General features: G+C 32.2%; 1 protein-coding gene across 2 annotated transcripts; it reads right to left on the reverse strand.

The window, feature by feature from the left end:
- Positions 1-12038: 12038 nt before the first annotated feature.
- Positions 12039-21204, reverse strand: LOC120185579. Of its 2 annotated transcripts, XM_039189754.1 has the most exons (3): positions 21201-21204; positions 13812-14067; positions 12055-12328 (listed from the first exon to the last, which is right to left on the reverse strand). In XM_039189754.1, exons 2-3 carry the CDS (start codon positions 14058-14060, stop codon positions 12110-12112), a joined length of 468 nt encoding a protein of 155 aa, XP_039045685.1. In that variant the 5' UTR covers positions 14061-14067; positions 21201-21204; the 3' UTR covers positions 12055-12109. The 2 variants fall into 2 exon arrangements, with proteins under 2 accessions (XP_039045686.1, XP_039045685.1); XM_039189755.1 differs by lacking the exon at positions 21201-21204 and having other exon boundaries at positions 12039-12328; positions 13821-14146.
- Between the last annotated feature and the right edge of the window lie 4929 nt (positions 21205-26133).

Genomic DNA, 26133 nt, shown 5'->3' on the forward strand with positions numbered 1-26133 from the left:
CCAAAATCGATCAGAGCATATTTAACTCAATCAATTAGTACATGCCAACTATATTCAAAATAACAAAATCATTTAACTCATCTATTTTCTGATCTGAAATCTTGTAAGGGAGATGCTGACCTACGGGTGAAACACTCACACGCTAAGTCGATCACTTAGTGAGGCATAAAGAAAACACATCTAATGGAATTCATACCCACTAATCATGCATGACTATTTTATGCTATCAAATTATACAACTCATTACATATACATCAACATATTTCATGTATATTATGTAACAGATACCAAAACCCCTATCACACATATATCATATCATGCAATTCATATCACACATCATATACATATATCACATACATTGTTCTCATATCACCAACCTGTTTATCCTTACTATCCCTTGTCATTACTTCAATTCCGTCATATGAGCATATAATGAATATAAACATATTATATATTTTAATATGCCACAATACATTACTAATTTCTATAATCATATAATACATAAACGCATAGCATCTCATATCACCATGACATATATGCACTTCTACCATGTCACGAGAAATACGCATATCATTATATCAAATTATGTTCTCTTTTCAAAGCCCATGTACACATGTGAACTATAGATATGTGAGTCTATAGAGGTTGTGCACTATGCTGTCACCACAGCTCGTATAATTGCACCGAAGTGCCTCGTAGAATTGCACCAGAGTGCCGCGTAGAATGCACCGTAGTGCCATATAATGTCCATAAGGACACATATCATTCCTTAAGAATCATATCATACTAAGGATCAAGTATGTGTCTCACCAGACTTCACACATGTTCCAAAGAATACATATATGTCCCGAAGGACCACATATCATTCCTTAAGAATCATATACATATGCCAAGGATCAAGTATGTGTCTCACCAGACTTCACACATGTTCCAAAGAATACATATATGTCCCGAAGGACCACATAGACCCTCGACTCTTGGCATGCCAACAATACCCTAGCTCTCATGACACATAACATGGGCATTAATATTTATGTTAACATACATTCACATATACACATAGTCATGTAGTTCTTTCACATAGCTCATCGTCATATAAATCATATCCCATATACATATAAACACATGGTTCACTTACGCGTAGAACATTTTCATATATCGCATAGTCATATAATATTTCATATAACATATATTTTCTCTTTCATATATCTCATATCATGTATCATATCTTGTGATCATATAATCATGTTACTTATAATCACATAACTTCTACTCATAGGGTTTCAACATCATTAAACTTAGTTCACTTTTTCATATTATCATACTTATATACTCTTATGTCCTATCAATAACTTATAAACTTACTCATATTCTCATATATACTATTTTAATATAATTTGTATAGTAATATCTATAATTGTATCATATAATGATTTTACCCAAGTACTACTTTATAAAGTTATATTACAGGTTCAATTAGTATCATTCTATCCTATAAATAATTTCCACTTATTTTATCATTTTCCATTTTCACTCACATAAACCATCTATTTATTAGTTCAATTTCTCATGACTTCCACAATACTCTTTAATAAAACTTTATAGCTCTTCACTTTAATACATAAACCATAGTTTCCTTTAATTTATCAATCTTCTCTATATTTGTATCCTTATTTATGCCCTCGAATTCATACTATTCTCTTAGAGTCTCCTAACATTTCTCGTATAATCACTTATACCATATCATATGACTTATACTGATTATCTTATTCTCTCATGTTCATTTCATTTCTTATGACTCTATCATATAACTTATTCCATGTTCTTCCATTATTACATAATAAAGTCTTACATAATCATATAGCATATACAAAGCATATCATTATCTTTAGTCATGCATACATACAATCAATGTAATACATATAATCACATATAGTTATAACCAACACATAATCATGTCTATGAATTCATGCATATTACTCTAGGAAATAGACTCATTGCAAGTCTTATTTCCATTAAACACTACATGTCACTAGTATGTACTCACCTTGGCCTCACTAGTCAATTACAATCTCTTATCTTTCCCTTGATCGATCTTACTTGCCAAATGTTCCGGAATTGTTTTACGCGCAGAATCTACATAAATGTACATTTGAGGCAATCATTAGATACCTACACCTTGTAATTGGATACTAGCAACTTAAACGAACTTATTAAATCCATATTCACAATTTTCCTTTAAGGGGGAATCAGTTCCCTCCTGTGGGGGAATCAGTTCCCCTATGAGATTCTGGAATTTCTGGTTCGTTTGAGGGGGTATCGATTCCCCTTGAATGGGTACCGATTCCCCTAGCCCAGAAATCATATTTCAACATGAAATTTACTTTATTTCATCTTAAACACTTCATATTTCAACCTCTTTCATATACTAAACTCAAACACACTACTTAAGCCCATTTGTACTCATTTAACCCATCTTAATTCTCAAAATCCTCTCCTTAATGAAATCAATAATTATACTCAAATTTCAACATGTTCTAAATTCCTTTCTATCACTCCAAATCTCTTAATTCAACTATTGACAAGTCAAATTCAACTTAAAATTCAACTTATCAACTTAAAATTCAACTTATCAACTTTATTTCAAGATTTCATTCAAAAACTCAAAATCTTTAATCTCTCCTAATTCCACCATCCTTTGTTTTTAAGATGATTTAAGCTTTCCTTAAGCTTAATTATCATCCAATAATCATAACCAAATCCTAAATTCAGCAAAATCAACTAACAAGAGATCTTACCTTTGCTTATGCTTCACGGTGGAAAGAAGAGAATGAAGAAGAGAAGTCTGGAACTCTCTCATATTTCCCACGTTTTATAATACTCAAAAAGGTAAGATAAAAATTTCCCATGAAAAGACCATTTTCCTCTTTAGTTCATCTATCTTTGCTATTTAATCTAATATTAAAATTCTTTACTTAAATCCCGAGACTTTTAATTTTATTTCTAAATTAAACACAAAACTTTCAAAGTTTATAATTTAGTCACTGACCTTGATTTGGGATGTTACAAATCTTCCCTCCTTTAAAGAAATTTCGTCCTCGAATTTTCACTGCATGCCTTTATAATATCACATCTTCTAATATTTTCATATTGCTTCCCTTAATATTTCCTGTCACCGCTACAACCTACCATTTTCCTATACTCAATCATATACATCCACATCTTTATATCCATATAATATTATTCATTATATAGATAGCAACCCCAAATCCTTAATCCTCACTATTATGGTCAATTGATCTTTTTCATCATTCTCTATGTGCTTTGCACATAATCAAGCTTTTGTTCATTTCTTAATCCTTGTAAGTATTATTATACACACCAATCTTTTCATATAACCCTTACGTATTTGTTCAAAGAATAATCACTCATTCTCGTTCTTCTAATAATTGAAAATTGTATTATTTCAATATCAACTTATAACTTATATCTCATATACCTCTTGTCTTACTTGATCGTTTAACCTCCATCTTTGTCTTTCCTATCCCTTATTCTTTCATTCCTTCCAAATCAAAATTTCCTTATAACATAGATCACATCTTTTCTTCAGGCTCTCATACTCTTTTCATATCATTTATACTTATCCCTGATTACTGATCTTCATCGCATCTTCATAACTTTGATAATCGCTTACTTATACAGAACCTCATTATTTACCATCTCTTGTACTTGTATTTCCTCCTCAAAGCTCCTTTTTAAACATACCAATACTATTCCTTGCCCACATCATTTTATATGATCAAAACCATATCCAAAATCCACATCATACTTGATTAACTTAACTTTATTTTCTTCAAATCTTAGAACTTTATTATCCATACTATTACAATTAATCAGTCATAACTTTTCCAATTTAAGGCATAAGCATAATCAGACTAATCATATTCATCTTCTCAGTTGAAATCCAATCAGTGCAATTTACTCACTTATCCAGCCCACACTCTTATCCGTATCAATATTATTCTCTTTGTTTCCTCTATTACCTTACATTTCCGTGATCAAAAATACATAATGTGTCCATCACACCCTACTTTATTAATTTACCCCTCATCATCTTCTAATCCTTTACCTTTGATACACTTACCATCACATAATTCTGTTAGTCACCACCAATTTTCCAATCTAAAGCATAAAACCTTCATCGAACCATTCATACATTCATTCCAGTTGGAATTATCTCAACAATAGTTTACTAATCATTCTTTAATCATATACATATGCTAAGGATCAAGTATGTGTCTCACCAGACTTCACACATGTTCCAAAGAATATATGTCCCGAAGGACCACATAGACCCTCGACTCTTGGCATGCCAACTATACCCTAGCTCTCATGACACAACATGGGCATTATATTTATGTTAACATACATTCACATATACACATAGTCATGTAGTTCTTTCACATAGCTCATCGTCATATAAATCACATATCCCATAGACATATAAACACATGGTTCACTTACGCGTAGAACATTTTCATATAATATATAGTCATATATTTCATAACATATATTTTCTCTTTCATATCTCATATCATGTATATCTTGTGATCATATAATCATGTTACTTATAATCACATAACTTCTACTCATAGGGTTCAACATCATTAAACTTAGTTCACTTTTTCATATTATCATACATTTATATATTCTTATATGTCCTATCAATAACCTAAAACTTACTCATATTCTCATATATACTATTTTAATATAATTTGTATAGTAATATTCTATAATTGTATCATATAATGATTTTACCCAAGTACTCCTTTATAAAGTTATATTACAGGTTCAATTAGTCATTCTATCCTATAAATAATTTCCACTTATTTTATATCATTTTCCTTTTTCACTCACATTTAATACATAAACCATAGTTTCCTTTAATTTATCAATCTTCTCTATATAACTTATGTATCTTATTTATGCCCTTGATTCATACTATTCTCTTAGAGTCTCCTAATATTTCTCGTATAATCACTTATACCATATCATATGACTTATACTTGATTATCTTATTCGCTCATGTTCATTTCATTTCTTATGACTCTATCATATAACTTATTCCATGTTCTTCAATTATTACATAATAAGTCTTACATAAATCATATAGCATATACAAAGCATATCATTATCTTTAGTTATGCATACATACAGTCAATGTAATACATATATCACATATATTATAACCAACACATAATCATGTCTATGACTTCATGCATATTACTCTAGGAAATAGACTCATCGCAAGTCTTATTTCCATTAAACACTACATGTCACTAGTATGCACTCACCGGCCTCACTAGTCAATTCCAATCTCTTATATTTCCCTTGATCGATCTTACTTTCCAAATGTTCTAGAATTGCTTTACGCGCAAATCTACATAATGTACATTTTGAGGCAATCATTAATACCTATACCTTGTAATTGGATACTAGCAACTTAAAAACGACTTATTAAACCCATATTCATATTTTCCTTTAGGGGGAATCAGTTCCCTCCTGTGGGGAATCGGTTCCCCTATGAGATTCTGAAATTTCTGGTTCGTTTTGAGGGGGTAGATTCCCCTTGAATGGTACCGATTCCCCTAGCCCAAAATCATATTTTCAAACACGAAATTTACTTCATTTCATCTTAAACACTTCATATTTCAACTTTTTCATATACTAAACTCAAAACACATACTTAAGCACATTTGTACTCATTTAACCCATCTTAATTCTTAAAATCCTCTCCTCTTAATGAATTCAATAATTATACTCAAATTTCAACATGTTCTAAATTCCTTTCTATCACTCCAAATCTCTTAATTCAACTATTGACAAGTCAAATTCAACTTAAAATTCAACTTATCAACTTTATTTCAAGATTTCATTCAAAACTCAAAATCTTTAATCTCTCCTAATTCCACCATCCTTTGTTTTTAAGATGATTTAAGCTTTCCTTAAGCTTAATTATCATCCAATAATCATAACCAAATCCTAAATTCAGCAAAATATCAACTAACAAGAGATCTTAACCTTTGCTTATGGCTTCACGGTGAAAAAGAAGAGAAGAAGAAGAGAAGTCTGGAACTCTCTCATATTCCCCACGTTTATAATACTCAAAAAGGGAAGATAAAATTTTCCCATGAAAAGACTATTTTGCTCCTTTAGTTCATCTATCTTTGCTATTTAATCCAATACTAAAATTCTTTACTTAAATCCCGAGACTTTTAATTTCATTTCTAAATTGAACACAAAACTTTCAAAGTTTGTAATTTAGTCATTGACTCTGATTTGGGATGTTACACTTACCCTTGGCTTAGCATCTTTGACACTTTAACTTGTGTAAGACTGCACACATCTTCTCCAATCCACCATCTGGTTCATCATTGAGTGGACTTTCTCTGCTACTCAAGGAACAACATTTCTCATCCTCTGATTTGCCTTCATTACGATCTCTTGCCGCTACCCTCGCTTTCGGCTTTGCTTTGGAAGTCTTGTTCTTCTTGAATCCAAATTCTTTGATGGACTCGACAGTTGTCAAGGCTTTAGACACTTCTTGACTTCCCTTCGCTGCAACACTTCTTTCGCCCATGGCTTCAATCCGAACATGAAGTGAAGAACCCATCTTCTTCTGTCAAACTTGGGACTTTGAGCATGAGTCTTCTGAATCATTCACATACTCCTTAAGTGTTCCTTTATGCTTGAGAACGCCTCACTTGGACCACGCCTCCATCCTGGCATATTATGAATGAACCTGTCACTTTGCAACCCTCGGCTTGACGGCTTTGTCTCTCGCTATCGCATCGGGCCCCTTCTTGGTGCTCGAATGATTTGATACCCGCAATTTTGTCACGTCCAATCTTGGATTGACTACTTAAGAACTTGTAGTCGCACCATGTCTTGTTCCTTGCTTGGCCGCATTGATTCCCTCAATCGATCAAGTCTTTTCCTTGGCTTGGCAGCTTTAACACTTGCAACAACGCCAATTCTCCCTACTTCTCTTTCTCTCATCCTCTTCATGATGGTTGTAAGACGACGCTTCGGGACACCCTCTAATCAAATGAGGACCATCACAGAAGAGCACTTCAATTTTTCCTTGCTCCCCTTCTTCTTCACACCAGACTTAGCCTTGTCATTCTTTCCGATGGCTTTCCTTGACTACGAACAATCAATGGCTCACATTGGCCGTTTCGAAGAGCTTCCTCTACCCATCTCCCCGCTGCACCTTTTCCCGATCTTCCCCATTATTGCCACTATCTCTGAGCTTGGACACATCGCTACTTGGCTTGACACCTGCAAGCTCAGTCAGCTTTCGGCTACAACTATGGCCTCCGAAAATCTCTGGCATCACCTTGCTCTCCGAGCATTGCCCTGGTCTAAGTCCTTCCAAGAAGGTCTTGAGCATCATCCAACTTCTCAATTTTCACATTCTCTTCGTCTGCAGCCATCGCTCCCACTCGAATCTGGCTTCATTTGGATCGTTTCTGACAATTTCTGTGAACCACCGTGTATTAAAACACCTCCATCGACAAGCTCGTATCGCCGACCAAATTTTACTATTCACGAAATTCACTATTTACATGAATAGTAACCTCACAGAAAACTTGACAAAATTCACAAACAAAGGCTCATGATACTAGTTGTTGAGAAATAAAAGCGGAAAAATAATACCCGAAATTGATAACGGAGTTCAACCAATTATGCCTACGTGTCCAGACTGCTGCGGTCTGCAGATCTTTACTAAGAGAAAATTTACAGGTGTTTACAAAACACTCATAACTCACAAGAAAGCTCTTAGTGGGAAAAGAAAATTGATTTAGGATGATTTTTAAGCTAAATGGTAAGGTATTTATCGTTAAAGTTAGGGACTAATCTTTAAAAATACCCTAAAGTGTAGTGACTAAAGTGCAGTTTACCCATTTCCATTTTCAACACAAATCTGCCAACTTTGAAATTGTGCACCATTCAGTTCCAAACTTTGAACATGCACCGAATGGTTTTGGCACCGAATGGTGCAACCTTATTTGACTAACATGTACATTCTCAAACTATTCAAAAATAATCATCATCATGGTTCTCCGGAAATGATTCATTTAATGCTAGATATATATACACACACAACCCTCGAATCAAGCCATTTTATGATATTTCGACGGTAAAAGGGAACAAATATTGTAGATCCTCTAGATTTCCTTAGCAAGACACTCTCGTATATCAAGACAAGACTTTTGGAGAACTCCTCTGTGATTAAAGCCGTAAGAGAACATCTCTGGACATAGAATCTCAAGTGTTTTGTACCTCTTGAGAAGTTATAATCTCTTAATACAATTTTGACACACACGATATCTCATAATCAAAATCTATTGACAACTAGTGATATATCTTAGACATGTCAATCTACGAGTAACTATTATGATCTTACACCTTTCACTAACACTAAGATTTCTATAAAATTTCTTAGCCAAAACTGACTGAAAGATCTAAAATCATCATCATCACTTCTTTTATTTTTTCCTTTTTATGGAAACAAAGGATATGAATACCTACCAATCTCCATATAACCACCTATCGCAATTTCTTTTTCAAATTAAAAAGGAGAAATTGTCTAACTTTTTTTCCATCAATTATATTATATATTTTATATATGATCAAATTAAGTCAAAAGTTCTTTTCTTGTTCATATTACTCCCACATGCTTTTGTTGTTATTAAGGATCGAACAAAGAATCTATAGAGAGAACTGGAAGTGTCATTGAAACATTATAACCTAAGCACATGGAGAAGGCCATATCGGGATAATTCCAAAGATAAAAAAATGTTACCTTCCATGTGGATAAGTGGTATGAGCCCAAACACGAATGAAACTTCCAACATCAGTTTATCAAAAACTTAAAATAAATACATACATTCTTACAGATGTTATTTAATACTCTTATGCTATTTGGGATCGTTGAATAATCCTCAGACAAAAAATAACACTCATTTCTTTATATTTTTTCCTTTCCATTTACATCATATATACAGAATAATGCCCTTAACCCACAGAATTCGTAATGAACCCATTTCCCAGGTACATAAGAAACTGCAGCTGAGGTTAAACAAGGGGATTGCATATGCTGGAATTTGAACCCATACTTGCTTCTTAAGGGTATACGTAAGAATATATAGATCCTTAATACAAAGCATGTGGGAGTAATGAACAAGAAAAGAAAAAGGAAACCCTGAATTATTTTTCACTTTCTCTTCCTTTCTCCCCCATTTCTCTTAACAATTTAAAATTCTTAGTTATCTTTCAACTGTATTTTCCACGGTTCTGACTACTTTCGAGACAGTGGCATTGCAAAAGAAACATCATTGGCAATTTAGAAGATGTCTAGTTATGCACACATAGCAAGACCTATGGGAACTAGGAATGGCAGAACGACCCGAACCCGACGGGGAAACTCGAAACCCGGCTAAGTTCGGGTCAGGTTTGAATAATATCGGGTCGGGTATCAGGGTAAAATTTGAGGATTTTTTCGGGTTCGGGGAAAGGTATCCCCGCCCCGTCCCGATTATATATATATATATATAATATTTTATATATTTTATATTAATTATATATAATACAAACAAAACATTTAACCTAGGTAGTTGAATGAGATTCGAGGTAAGTCGGTAACACTATATTCTATATTAACTTATATGTCATTTCATTTTTGATTAATATTTGTAATAAAGGATAATTTATGTTATTTTATTTATAGAAACTTATTCGGAAGAGACTGAGGCATATTGTCGCTCTGTTAAATATGTTTATAAAAACATTACTATTTTGGTAACATGCTTTTATGATTATTAAAGTAAAATTTGGTTGATTTATTGATAAATTTCTCAATGTAGGGAGCTACCAAAGAAAATGAAAAAAGTGGCATAACGATTTTGGATGACTTTATTTGACTTAATATTACGTATGCATCTTCGTTGTATGATTTAAATATCGAAACAAGTTTGTATTTAATTATGTATGTGTTTTATTTTGGAGTTTAGACAATTATTTAGAATTGAGTTTGAATTTGTGACTGTAGTTTGAATTGTAAATCATGTAGATTGATTTTTCAGTTTTTTGTGATCGTTTTTTCTATTTTTTATGAAAACTACGGTTACTCGTTTTTTCTCGAGATCGGGTCGGGTTCGGGTACAACATTTCTGGTCGGAGACGGAGCAAAAAAAATCCTTGACAGGAGCCCGATAAAAAAACCCGACGTGGAACGGAGAGGGGACGGGGACGGAGATTCATTTCGGGGACGGGGACGGGGACGGGGGAGCAAAAACTGCCCCGTTGCCATTCCTAATGGGAACCCGGTATGAACCGTGCATCAGCTTTGAAGGCATAACAGATGCAGCACATGCCGTCGTCTGCATTGGTTTCTCCACATTCAAGCTACCCGATCTTCTTTGAATCACTATGGCTGATAAAGGGAAGTCAAGAAATTCTCCTGCGAACAGAGGTTAGGCACGTAGGCTTCTCCCCCAAAGGATGTAGCCTGCAAAATGGCGTAAAGGAATCAAGACTATGAATCGAAACCTTGAGACTAAAAGAAATTTTTTTTCCTGGCTCGCTAATGGAGAAAAAGAAAGAAGGAAAGATGATGAACTGTTGGAGATATTAGAGATAACAATACTAACCCAATTATACTCTAACATGTATTGCAAACCATAATGCATAGTTTTGGGGCAATACATGTTTGCAAACACATCCACAATATTATTCTGTTCCTTGAATTCAGAGTCCGTACTAGCATCCAACAAATTCTCAATGATCCCTACTAAAGGGGCTAATATCATGCCTCTGTTTACTTTCTCTAAAGATTGACCGTGCCGTAAGAACAAAAGCAAGTCTTTTTAGGTACAATGCTTTTCACATACTAATTAACAAGTCATACCGTTATATTTAGTTCAACTAATTACAAGGCAAGGCTGTAAGAATAGTCGGTTCATACATCGGAGGGAAAAAATCCAAAATGTGAAACTTTCTACGTGTCCACCAACATATTTAAGTGAGGAAAAAAAAAGGCCGGCTTAAATATAAAACCTATGCTGCTCCGACTAGTTTTCTTGAAGAACCTGTATCCAACACCTGTGTCCGGCATTTTCGAATATGGGTATAGGAACATGATCCCTGAAAGACTTTAAATACAAGGAAAAACTTGTGTGTTGGGGGAGGGGGGGTTAATATACCAAAACCTAGTTCCCAAGTCCAAGTAACATGGCACAAAAGAAAAATGAGATACAAGAACCAAAAATAAAGTTCATCAAATGACAAGCATGCAACTTCTTAAACGGCGATCAAGTAACATATCCACTCTCCTTATACGACAGATTAGAGCATTAATGTGGAAAGTTATTGGGACATTAGACATTATAATTTAAAAAGAAAAATGATCGTCATAAAAAATAGATCAGCCACGTAACAACTTACAAGTAAAAATATTCAGCACCTGCTGCTCACTCGTGCACAATGGGACAGCCACTATTTTATTTTTTTTTCCCATTAATGTTGTACGATCACACCAACAAACCAAACAACTTACGTGGTTAAAAATAATTATAAGTAACCATTTATATAAACAGTAGAAGTTAATTTTGATTAAAATTTAAAATTTCAAAAATATTAAAATACCTTTTAAACAGTAGAAGTTAATTTATATCATTGTGTAAATAAATTTATATGAATTAAAATCAATTATACAATTTAACATATCAAAAAATGCAAAAACTACAATTACATACACCACACAAATTTACAATGCTACAGTAAATACTTCAATCAATGATAGAGGCACACAAATTCAAAAACAAAGTAATATCATTAATTTTTTTGGTTAATTTTATATTGAGATTTTAAAAGTTTTAAAAATATCTAAAAATGTATACAAGAATAAAATAATAAATCATTGATAAATAAATAAAAACTAATGAGATAAAACTAAAATTACTCGAATTTGTTTAATTAGGCTTGATCAAATCTTGAATAACTATAAATCAACATTTTTACTCTTTTTTTTTTTCAGGTGGAGAGACTATCTTTGGTTTCTTTGTTCGGTAGTTTTGGAACTAGTTTCAGACAAAGAATCAAGACCCAAGCACTTGAGGAATGCAAGCTTAAGAAAGTGACAAGGATGATGACAATTCTGATTTCCAGAACATTCCTCCATTTCTACATTCTCTCCTGCTGCTCTTATTACTCCTTTGCTCGTCCCTGGGGCTATTTCACCCTTTATGCTCTGCTCTTCTCCCACCTGCCACCACCCAATGTTCCATGTTTAAACAAGTCAACCATCTATGTTAGATTCTACACAACACAAACATATAGCGTCTGTTAAACAGGGATGGACTGAGGAAGGACTGCTCGAGACAATTGTTCTCTAGAAAACTTTAAATACGTATTTTCTTTTGTATTTTTATTGATAATTTATTTTCGTCCCTTAAAATTTTTTAAACTTGCCCCTTGCATAAAATTCTATGTTCCCCATACACAAAACATTACCCATAGGCATGTAAACGAATCGAACAAACACGAACGAGAGTGTTCATGTTCGTTCGTTTAACTTTAATCTAGCAAACGAACGAACACGAACAACTAAATGAACATAATTTTTTATTCGTGTTCGTTCATTAAAAAATATAGTATATTCGTGTTTGTTCATTAAAATGACAAACAAACACAAAAGAACATAAACGTAATTCAATCTATCGTGAAATGAAAGGCAATACATATGTGAATAAACCTTAAAATAACATTAACAAACATATTACCCAACATAAATCAACGAACCAGTCATTTGTTCGTGTCCGCTCATTTAATTATAAGAACATAAATTCTTGTTCATATTTATATTTTGTTCATTTAACAAATAAACAAATATAAATGAACTTGACGCTAATAATTTGTTCAACATTTGGTTCGGTCCTAATTATATCCAGCGGTAAAATTGGACCTCATACAAAATTAGCAGTCTCATCACATCTGTCAAGTACAATACACGCCGAGAAGTACATTAAAACCAAGTGAACCAACCTTTTTCCTTTAGTAATGATATTAATATTTAATACTATCATATGATAAAGACACCTTAATACCGTAAAGCTTAGAACCACCGTCCATTACATAGTATTTGCGAATTGTCCTCTACCATTGGTACACAGTCTCGTTTTTTAATATCACAGTTTTATTGTATTATTCAATGCATAAATTATAATATAAAATATGAAATAGAGAGGATATTGCTTAGCTTCCAAGTTCCAAGTTCCTCGTATCGAAAGAAGCAAAAAACACTAGAGAAGAAATTGCTTATCTTCCAAGTTAAAGCCTAGAAAAAAAGCATAAAGTGAAAAAGAAATTTCTTTTCATTTGACTGATGGATCGGATTTCTGGCAGAATTTTGTGTTAAAAGTGAGAATTAAAGCAAAAGCCTTAAGGTTCGATACTATATAGATTTGCTAACCAAAAAACAAGGGGCCCCAAACACTATAATTCCCCAAAATCCAATTATTGAAGAAATCACCAGTAATTACCAGGATTTGGACATGTTTTTAATTTGAACTTCAACTATTACGAATTTAATTTGACAAAAAGAAAATAAAAGAATATAACTCCAAAATCAGCTCAATCAAATCCGAACCTCAAAACATAGATCCAAATGTGAACGGAGACCCAATTGAATATCGAAAAAAGAAGAGTTGGGGGAAGGTAAATAGATCAAAGGGTAAGTGGGTTCATACCTGGGAAGCCTGGAAACGAGTGGAGACCAGCGTTGAAGTATGATTAAAAACAGGCATTTTATCCGACTCGGAGGAAAGGGGAGCTGAAGCGGCGGAGAGGTCCAACTCGAAGAGGCTGCCGCTGGTGGTGTTGGTGGCGGCGAAGCAATAGAGGAGAAGTATAAGAAGGAACATCACGAGTATTTGGATCCAAATTAGCCATGGGATGCTGTTGCTTAGAATCGTTAGTTCATCTCCAAAATCAAACATATTTTTGCTTTCCCTTTTTTTCCCCCTCAGCTCAAATTATTTGAAGGGAAGAAAGGTAGGTGAAGAAGAGCCGAAAGAAAAGAATCGAGACGTGAGAATAAGACTTCATTGTTTGGAGCTTTTCTATGATTGATTAATGGATGCTGACTGATGAAGAAATTATTTACTTTGTTTGTATGGGAGGTGGTGAAATGTTTTTATAGCTCAGAAAAACACGCGCCTAATTGCACGCGTGCTTCAGTTGCGGATCAGCCGAGATTCTTGCCCTCTGGCTCTTGCGGAGTTGAAGTGTTTTGATCGGATCGGTTTGCAACGGATAATAAATTGAAAATGAATGTGAATATTATTATAAAACTTTAAATTTCTAACAATTTCTTCATATTGGTACTAGAAATATGCAAAATAAAATTACAAAACATACAAATCATGATTTTTAAGTACGAAACGTAAAATTAAAATTGAATTTTATCTTTAAGGTTCTAAATTTTACAACTGATTCTTATTAATCAATTACAGTTTACATTTATTAATATATCTATTTATTTTGAAACTTACTATATAATTTAATTTACAAAAATATATAATTCAATTTATAAATCTTCTTAGATGTTTATAGTAAAATATGCATCTCATTTAAATTTTATTAGGAAATAGGAACATCTCTTGAGATAAAAATTTAGTTAAAAAGGTACACAATAGTCAATACTAATCACAACTTACGGTCTTATTAAAAACCTTAAAAAACACATTGGTTATAGAAAGAATATCAAATGTATTTATTCCCGCTAATAACAACATCGCTTAACATCTTTAAACCATCACAGTTCAAGTATATTAACCCTTTAAATATTATATTTGGCAACGACTTAATGAACAGATTAACCAGCTTATTGTTGGAACGGTTTTGTTGAATTTCTATATAATTTTTATTTTCAAGATCACAAGTAAATAATTTTGATGAAATATGTTTTATTGTTTTTTTTAGGTATTTTTGGACAATCTAATTCTAATCCTATTTAAGGGGAAGAGAAAATAAGATTTTAGGGGAAGGAAATAGAGTAAGTTTAGTGGATTTATAACCTATGATCCAAGAAAATATGAGAAGACAAAGATAAATAATTTAACTAACCAATCAAATGTGATTGCTCCACTTTTAATTGAACTATATTTTTTTATTATTAAGAGAAGGTATTTTCAAAGTAGTATTTGTTCTAAATACTCTCGACCATTTAAAATATTACGCTCAATAACCCTACTGCATTAACTGATTCTCGAATATATATATGACATTTAGAAACAACAATGATTATTTTAATCACTTAAATAAATGTTTTGTGCTACTATACATAATGTATAATCTTAACATAATATCAACTTTTATCTTCTAGATAGTAGTTAATGTTTAATCTGTTGAAAAACACCCACCTTTGACACTTTTTACAAAAACTCGTCTTCAATAACCCCCTTCAGTCGAAGAAAAGCTAAGTTTTGATTCATTGGTTGCTGAAAATCTTGGGTGCAGCAGTTTGGCCTTGTGCCATTGTCAAGCCGCCTGTCAAGTCGTTGTCTCAAGGAAGCATTATGTTCTACCTGCTCTTTGGCAAATCAAAACAAAAATGGTGTTGTTCCTTCGCATGAGCGGAACTAGGAATATGTTATAACGGGAGTTAAATTTTTTTTTTATTTTTCATAAACACAATTTCTATTAATTGAAGGGGTCTGATAAATTTTTCTTTATTTATTTTTTAAAAAAATATATTTTTTATATTAATTAATAATTAAAAATATAATTGGCGAGTTCCAAAGCTCCCCTTATCCCTTCCGCCCCTGGTCCTTCGCCCATAAAGCTGACCGTGCCAACCAACGTAAGCCTTCTTCAGACCCAGTGCAAGCCACTCAGAGAATATAGGATCCAATTACACGTGATAAAATATTTTAATTTTACATAAATTTAAATCAGTGGAAGGGTAAAATTAAACAACTAAAGTTTACGATAAATTACTTAAATGACCATTTAATTATGGATTGGTTTGGATATAACTACTATACTTTTAATTTTACCAACATAATTACATAATTATTTAAATGATTTCAATGTAGCCACCTCTCATTACAAAACAAACGATGTAGCTAATGTGATTGTTATTGAGTAACATCATAACTAAATCATTGGATGAATGAAAATAGACGAATGAGATTAATTTCTTTTTTCCTAGTGAATATCCCCTCACTTTTTACTGTTAAAATCGTCAATTATCAATATAACTAATATAATACCAACATTTTATATATTTTTTAATAGAAGTAGTTAAATTTATTAAAAAGAAAAATAATCAAAATTACAATAAATGTTTACAACCATAATCTTAAACTAAAAGCATGATTAAGATATTTTCTTATAGCCATTACCACAATAAATTAGTCATTTAAGATTATATAAGGACCATATAAAGAAGATGTTACAAACTCAACTAAAATACTCGAACAAAAATAGATATGAATAGATATGAAAACATCAACAAACGAACCGTAAAAGTTGATGAAAACTACTGAAAGATCGGGTACAACCCACATTTCAGAGTTGAACGACGTAAGAAGACTATTCACGAACATAACCACATATCTCAGTTCAATCCAAATGTTCAACGTATGAAAGATCATCAGGATAACAAATAAGCGTCTTCTTAATCAGTCTAGACATCTTCAAATTTACCAATGAAAAAATAAAATAAAAAATAATCAAACGACAAAAAAAATATGCCAAAAGACAGAAAAAAATATATGAAGGTAGAAAAAATTACAATAAATATAGAGCTATTAAAAGTTAAAAATTAAAAAGGAAATAAAGTACAACATAAAAAAATAAGCAAAAATAAGAAAGTATTGATAAACTCTAAATCTGAGTCGCCATTGGCCAATTAAAAACAAAAAAGAAAAAGAGTAAACGGTGTAAAGAGGAAAAAAAGCCAACATTTATAATTAGAAGTTTAAATAAAGGGGTAAATTACAAGCTTACTCATTGAAATTTATTCTCTCTTCTATTGAATTTTTATTTTTTTAATTTACTCACTAAATTTTATACATTAAACTTTTTTTGATCACTCGGCCGTTAATCATGTAACCGTGTTATGATGTGGAATTATATAAATGATTTTTAAACGTTTAAAAATTCTGTTTTTAACATGTCTGAAAATAACAATGACATGTCAGAAATAAATAAAATGTACTAAAAAATAGGGTTGAGTTTTGTAATTTACCCTGTTACAATTTACCTCCACCTTTTCTCTTTTCCTCCATTGTTTTTCCTTCACTTTCTTCCATTTCTCTTTTCTTCTCTGCTTGTTCCAATGGGCAAAAAAGGAACTTTTGAGTTTGGAATCAAAATGGAATCTTTGAAGCTTTGATTTCATTAATCAATCCTTTTTGTTTCCTTTTTTTCAAAAATATTTTTTTTGGATAAGTTAAATTTTATTGTCCAGGGAGCAATGTTACTACAAGAAATATCCTAAAAGGGTGTATAAACAAATACTTACAACAAAAAATTGTTAGTTTGTGTAACACCCCAATTTAGGGACTAAATTTTAGAAATTATAATGTATTGGATTTAATTAGTATTTTGAAAGAAATGGTGGATTAAATTATAAAATTTCAAAGTTGGTAGATCGTTTTAAGAAGTGCAAGAAATTCAGTGGCTAAACTCATGATTTGACCATTTTTCTTTTGGGATGAATTATAACCCCATTCTTGTATGTTTTTATGTAGATTTCCAGTTTTTCTCTTCTCCTTCAACCCTTCTTTCAACTCCGATCTACTCACCGTCCGACGTCCGATCGATGAATCGAAACCGCCATCGTGTTCGTTGTCGACCAAGGAACAAAACCCCTCAAATCTTTAGTCGTGAATCGTCGCCGTTCGTCGTTAATTTCAGTCGGAAGTATCGTCGGTAATAACTCGATTTCAGTTGATTTTTCGCTGATTCACGACGATCCGGTCATCCGTTTACGACACCTCCCACACCATCGTGTTCCTTGCATCGTTCCGAGTCTACCGGTGTTCTCCGTTTATCCATCGGCGGCGGCGCGTGGAGGGGTGAGACCGTCAAAGTTTTTGACGTTTTGGAATCGAGCTCTCCTCCGTTCAAAATTGTGAACCAAGCTTTGTAAGTGCCTCGAAATCGCTTAAAATAATTTTTAGGAATTTTTTTCGTGATTTATAGGCTGCCGGAAGAGGTCCCACGTGCCCACACGCGCCATGGGGAAGGTCAAAATGACCAGTTTGACCTGTTTAACCGGTTCCAACTCGACCCGACACGTTTATACGAATCGACCCGTTGACCACAGTTGACCAAAACTTTGACTGGGCATTAAACGACCTTTGACTTTAACCGAGTATACCTATCCTGATATTTTTCGACGTTTCATATCCGATTCCGCAGTCCGTTTTTCAAAATTCGGACCCGAAGACCTCGAAATTGCCAGTCAAACCTGTTAACTTTGATTTTGACCGAAAATTCTAAATTTTTGAAAAGTCATATTTTATGCTTTCGACATCCTGAATCCGAAGTCTGTTTCGCCAAATTCGAAACTGGTAAGCTATTTTTCACTGATTTATCACCCGATACGATCCGTTAATCTCAATTAAGCTCCGTTTTTTTATATAATTTATGTTGATATGTATCTGAGGAAATATTGGAAGATGATTTCAAGATCGAGGACGTTCGAATGGAATTTAATAGTCGATCAGTATTGCATGAAAATTGAGGTAATACTTTACTACCTCTTTATGCTTTATGGAACATGTTGATATTGGTAAATGCATGAACAAGATAATGTTGGTCACTTTTATGGCGTTGAATAATTTATATACTCGATATGAATGTGGTAGAAATTTTGTAACTGAATACGGATCGAATGACTAATATAAGAGATTGATGAATTGTTAAAAATTAAATTACAAGTTTGTGATTGGTGATAAAGAAATCAGCCCTGGATTTGTAACTTATATTTTATATCATCAAAGGTTAAATGTTAAAGATACTTGGATGGAAAATTATGAGAATACTCTGGTAGGGTAAAATTACGAAAATACCCTTATATTGTAGGATGACAATAATTATCCCTAGAAGTTGGTTAATAACTCTGAAAGAACATATTGATCTGATATAATTACAGATATGCATAAGAAATGATAGTTTTATTTAGAAAAATTGGATAATTGGGTTTTAATGCCAAAAAGGGTGTGTGCAAGATGCTAAAAGTTTGTTAAGGAATAATTTCAAGATCAGAGAATGTTCGGGAAATCAATTGACCATAGGATCTTTAAATTATAATTATTTTCGTTAAGAGCTAATATCGAAATTATCTGGTTAAGAAATTACGAAAATACCCTTGAGAGGTAAAATAGTCTGAGTTGACCCTGAATGAGAAAGTACTTTGAGGATTTGTACTTAACTCGATTAAGTATGAATTTGATTATTAAGATCCTGACTTAGTGCAGAAAAATTCTTGATATTCTGTTGGTAAAAATCTGAGAAGGCACTTGACTCGAAAATATCTGAGTTACGAGTAAAATACATGAAGAACAATTTATCGGGGTGCTCTTTTATCAGAATTGTTCGAAGGGACTGAAATAGATGATAAATTGGAATTAAATAATAAGACAGGATGAAAGGAGATGATTTAAATACATCGGATCTGTAGAATGACCAGAATATCCCTGTAATGGAAATGACCCAAGAATACCACCAAACTCAGGAATGATTGGATATCCTCGAGCTCTGAAATAAATAGAATAAAATTGAGCACCAAAATACCCTTATGGCATATATTAAGTAAATGTTTTGGATTAATTAAGGAATCCAAATAAGCATAGGTGTTGGACTACCTTTAGAAGTTATGGAATACAACTTAAGTGAGTTGATCAATCTTAATGATATGTCAGTACCTCAACGACATAGATGTTACTTGAATGCGTGTTTGTCTACTCAAGTGTGGTTCGATGATAATTTTGAAAGTACTCAACTCAGCTCAACTCTAGATAAGAATTTGATATTTGTTAGACAAATCGACCACGAAGACCAAATTGAATTGAACATAAGTAGTATGTATCCGAAATTCAAAAATGGCTAGATTATCCTGGAAAACCCCGAAATAACTAGAATGGACATGACTGCTAAATGAACTAGGTAACCTCAATGACTGAGGATTTAGTAAGTGATTTGGATAAGTCTGGAAACTCTGATGAGTTTACATAGTGTACATTACAATGGGTTTACGTCAACATTACATGATATTGTTGAAGCATGGAAATGAAATAAAGACATTGGAAGATCTATTCAGTGATGATTCCGAAAATGATCTATGGACAAAAATTTGTGGTATTAAAAAAATAAATACCTTGGAAGAACAATGAATTGATCAATCGACAAGCATTAGTTTTGGGAGCTATTCATCTAAGAGTTGTTTGATAATCTGATCAATCGACATAGACTGTAAATGTCATGAACCTTCATTTCTTCCTTATCAGCTCAAGTCATATTCTGAATAATTGATGATTTCATCAGTTATTGAACTCTTCCAATAGTGATTCTGAATTCTGATATTCTATCGGTATACTAAAGATATGTGTTCCTCTACTTGTTAATATATACAGTGCATCTGAATAATACCTGTAAACTCTGGTGTGTTCCCTAATTACATGAATATTTTATCTGATTTCTGATTTGAATTTTGTTATGGTACCTGACCTGGATTCTGATATGATATTGACATGGATTATGATCTGATACATGACCTGGATTCTGATATGATACTTGACTTGAATTATGTTTTGATTTTTGATATATTCGTTTACGGACGGAACATGTTTTATTGGGGGGTATCGTTGGAGGAAGAATACTTGGAGGTTCCTCAGCTTTGTGCTCAGGGCCTTACTGTTCGTGAATGGGTTGTATGGTTCTGGGGAACCTACACATTTTGTTCGTGACGGATGGGGGTATATATATGTTTTAAAAAGATCTAAAAAGTTACATGGTTTTTGGGAACACACTAGAAAAACTATTCTAATCTCCTGAACCTTGACATCCGAAATATTTCCATCTGAACTGAATACTATCTGTTACTACCTGCGATATCAATGGACCTCAGCTCAGCCTAAAAATCTATAGATATCTGAACCAATAAGGAAATATATGTTTATATGTATCTGCACGTTCTTCAGCATCATCTGGTAGTTCTGTATTACTGAGCTTTCCAAAGCTCACTCTGTTACTCACCTTTTCAGGTTAAAGGAATTGTACCAGTGCAGTTATCGACTTCAGTAAAGGAATCCCTCTGACGTTGGTTGCAGAGTATGGTACTTGTGATTAGGGGGCATGTAATTATATTTTGGTTTATATATGAGTCTGAAAATCTGTTTTATTTCTGCATACTAATAAATGATTTTATAAGTTTACATGTTCTGATTAAAATTTTTAAATTTTCTGCTATTTTTTTAGTGGGTCGCTCCGGTGGCCCTAATGTGACAACCCAGATCGGATCGGGTTACCCGCATCGGTCTGGGGGGTTACAGTTTGTACCCCAATAACAGCAAAAATTAAAGTTAACATTATCATTTCTATTGATGTTTTTGCCTCTAAACTGGATCTGGACTATTTCCTTGATGGTTGACAGAATTTGATCAGCTTCTCTAGATCTTCGTTGAAAGATTCTTCTGTTTCTCTCCTCCCAAATCGAATATATGTAGGAAGTCCAAGCAATTTTCAATAAGGTAGAGATGAGATATTTGCCCCTCCATACATCACAAGTCCATTCAATCATAACTTCCCAAGACATGTGGGGTTTTCGCAAATGAGAGAGATTTAAGATATAATTCCACAATGATTTAGCAAAGCTACAATCTGCAAATAAATAGTTCATAGTTTCAAGAGTCTCACTGCATAGAATTCATTGACCATTAGTGACAATTCTCATTCTTAACAGTCTTTCCCGAGTTGGGAGTATGTCTAAGATGGCCATCCAAACTATCGTACTAAACTTAAGAATATGATAAGGGAGCCATATCATTTTATGCCAAGAAACCTTACTTTTTCTTTCTCTGACTGTTTCCCAAATGTCTTTAGTATATTTAGTACCTGCATTCAAAATGGGAAGAGTTGTAGGTCTAAGTTTCAGAAGTTTCTTGATACTCCAGCTGTGAGCAGTACTTGCAGCCATGTCCCTGAAGTCGTTGTTCTTTAATGGAAACAAAAGCTGAGGAAATTGGAAAGAAAAACCCATACAAATGGTGAATCTCCCAAGGGATGAAAATGGTGAAGAAGAGATGGAAGTTAAGCTTAGGACTTTTAATTAATGATCATTTTAGGGTTGACCCAAGAGCCAAGAAGCTCACCAGATCATCTTCAATATCCGATTTCATCATCAACTCAACCGATGAACCTTCTTCTTCTTCTCCATCTTTGTGTTCCCGTGGTGACTTGTGGTGGGTCCCTTGTTAGGACGTGTTCTTCGCCTGTTGAGACAATGAAGAGGAAGGAAGGAGTTACATTCTTTGAGCAGACTTGAAGCCAAGAGGAAGAGGTGTGAGAAACAGAATAATTTGAGGGCTTTGAAAGATAGGAAAATAGAGGTTTTTGTTGAAGAAGAAGAAGATAAGAGAGAGGATGGTTCAATTGGATCCCATGGAAGTGGCTCATCTGGTTTATCTGAACTCGAAACCAACCCTCTCAAGCTCATCTACTTCGATTGGGAGAGTGATGGTGATGATACAATTTAGAGGGTTTATGATAGCTTGATTGGGACGATGGTGGTTGGAGGAGGAGGATGTGGGCTGGGGTAGGTGGCGGGAGAGGGAGGCTAGGGGTGATTAATATTTTTATTTAAATATTACACATCATATTTGAATATATAATCTTACCATTATGGATGGTTGAATGACTTAAAAAAAATTTAATGTATAAAAATTAATGAGTAAATTGAAAAAAATTTAAAATGCAATAAATAAAATAAAAGAGAGAGTAAAATTCAACGAAAAAAAGTGTAATTTATCCTAATTAAAATTACTACCATTTATAATCACTTAAATAATAAAAATAAAAATATTTAATATTTAATAGGCCATTTCTTTGAAGGAAAAGACGATGGATATAATTGAAACGTCTTTATAACATCGGGTGCATTGGTGCGATGATGTGGTAATGAGATTTAGGAACGTTAATAATAATAATAATAATAATAATAATATTATTATTATTATTATTATTATTATTATTCATTTACACCTTTCTTTTTCAATAAAAATAAAGAATTTATATTAAAATTTAAAAATCAAATCATCGTCGTTTACTCCGTGTTTTTTTCTTTTAGTTGACAGATGACGACACTAGTTTTAGTATTATTCGTTGATTGTTGATATTTTTTGTTTTTTTAATTTTCATATCGAATATTTTTCAATATTTTAATGATTTTATTTGTTTGATACATTTTTCTTTATCTTTTGATGTATTTTCGGTCTCTTTCATTAATCATTTAATTATTATTTTTATTTAATCTATTTAGAGTTTAATCAAACATTATCTCGACTGATCAAAATAAAAATGTATTTGTTATCTTACTTGTCTTTCCTATTTTGCATACTGCATTGAATTTGTACACGTGATTTGTATTCAGATATAGCTTTCTCACGACACTCATTTCTGCTTTGTATTTGTCAGTGATCTTTCAATTGTTTTGTCTAATGTTGTAGTTTGATTGTCGATGCAGTCAACTCTATTCTTATCTATCTTATGGTTAAGTTTTTGGATGAATTTTTAACCTTTTATCAAGGATGAAATTAGAAATTTATTGTAGCGGAAATTAAAATATTTTTTATTTTCTATAAATATTTTTTTAATTGAGGGGTTGGTAAAATTATTTTTTATTTATTTTTTAAAAATATATATTTTTAATATTAATTAATACTTAAAAAATAATTGGCGATGAAGTTCCACCCATACTTTTTAATTCTATGATCTTTAGGGTGCGTTTGGTTTATAGAATGTAAGATTACTAGTGGAAATAAAAGATTATCAGGGAATGGGATTACTGGGAATGTTACATTACTGTGTTTGGTTGGTTTGGCAGAAATGTAGGATTACAGTGTTTGGTTGAAGGAATAAAAGATTACTGGAATATATATTTTACCAAATTGTCCTTGTTCTATATTTTTTAACAAGTGAAATTCTAAATATTTAAATAAAAATTATTTATATAAAAATTTTATTTGTTGATAATATATTACTTGAGTATTTAAATATATCATGTATTATTTTAATTTTAATTAATATTAAATTTTACATAATTTATGTACAAATATATTAAAAATTTACATCAACATTTAACTAAATGTTTACATTGTAAAAATTCTTCATAGATATTCATAATAATAAAAAGATTTAAATTATTTTTGTTATCTAAGATATAATATTTATTATATCTGCTATATACAATAATTTATTTATTTATCTTTTATATTTATATTTAATTCTGCATACTTTATCATTATTATTTATCTCATGAATTTATATTACAAAAATATAATTCAAATAAGTATGAAAATATAACACTAAAAATCATATTGTCTATAATTTTATATTTCACCGTCATTCATCATTATCTTTGTTAATATTTTAATAAAATTATTAATACTCAGTTCTAATCTGATTTGTACTTAACTCTTGATTACGAAAAGCAAGCAACCTAATAATTCATGTTTCCCAACAGGTAATTTCTCTCCGAACATACAAAAACCGACAGAGACCAAACTTTGAACATACTAGACCGTTAATTTCTTTCAGATCATACACAAAGGACAAGTGAAATAGCTTACATGTATCTAAAGAGAATTCTAAAACAATTTTAAGTGACTGATAATTTGGCCATGTCCGAATTATTCTAAGATATCGATCATAAGATTGCTAATTCGGCTATGTCCGAATTATTATAAGCATGTCTGAAATTTGACTTATTTCCAAATTATTTGGACTATTTGTAGGGTAAAAATGATGTCCTATTTAACAATAGAAGTTGTAGCGAAAACTAAATTTTTGAATTGACACTGTTAAGGATTAGTTTTTGGAGTAAAAACTAGATTTTTAAGCGTAAATAGTAAAAACGAAGGTGATGTATAAAAATTTTGATACATAATTATTGGGGTAAATAAATTAAGTTTGAATGAATTGGATTTTATTTGTATTTGTTTATTTATTTTTATAAGTATTTATGTTTAATTTGTATTCATTTAATTTTTAATGTTGTATTTGTGATCATTTATTTATTTTTGAAGGTATTTATGTTCACTTATTTTTTTAAGGTGTTAGTTTTCGTTCGTATAGTACTTACGAATATATTCATTTAATGTTCGTTTATATGTTAACGAACGTATTCATTTGGTAAAATTATGTTACTAGTAAGAACTTTTCGAGCTTCATATTTTAACTTCTAAATTTCATCATGTATTCAATTTAAGTTCATCACGTGTTCAATTTAATTCCTACATCTTGGTCAATTTGAATGGCACAGAAGCATCAATGCGGTCCGGCAAAATATCACAGTAGGAACACAATGGAAACTGGAATGACTGCTGTTTTCAGATCCATATAGGAGATGTAGAGTCTGAAAAGTTGCAAGTTGCAAGATTCTTTTAAACCTCAAATCATATTTAGGGCATGCTTGGTGAAAGGAAAAAAGGAAAGACTACCAGATGTGTTCTTGTTTAAGTATGGTGTTGCATATTACCTTATTCCTTTCTGAAAAGTACAGCAGTTATTCTAATAAATGGTTATGGAAGTCAGAGAAAACATAGAAGAATCCATCATTAAATATAGGACATGCCATAAGAATTGTTTGTTAGCATTGTGCCATAAGTACAAACAAATTAAGAAATGGGTTCGACCAAACAGTACTGATAACTTACCTTACGATCGAGGTATTAATAACTTACCTGCAGTTCAAGGTAAAAGTCACTTAGCGCAAGGAGTTGAATCAATAAAACTCAAAATAATATAAAACCAAGAAGTATTAATAACTTACCTTACGCT

This window comes from Hibiscus syriacus, unplaced genomic scaffold, assembly GCF_006381635.1.
Source record: "Hibiscus syriacus cultivar Baekdansim isolate YM2019G1 unplaced genomic scaffold, ASM638163v2 tig00113124_pilon, whole genome shotgun sequence".
NCBI lineage: Eukaryota > Viridiplantae > Streptophyta > Magnoliopsida > Malvales > Malvaceae > Hibiscus > Hibiscus syriacus.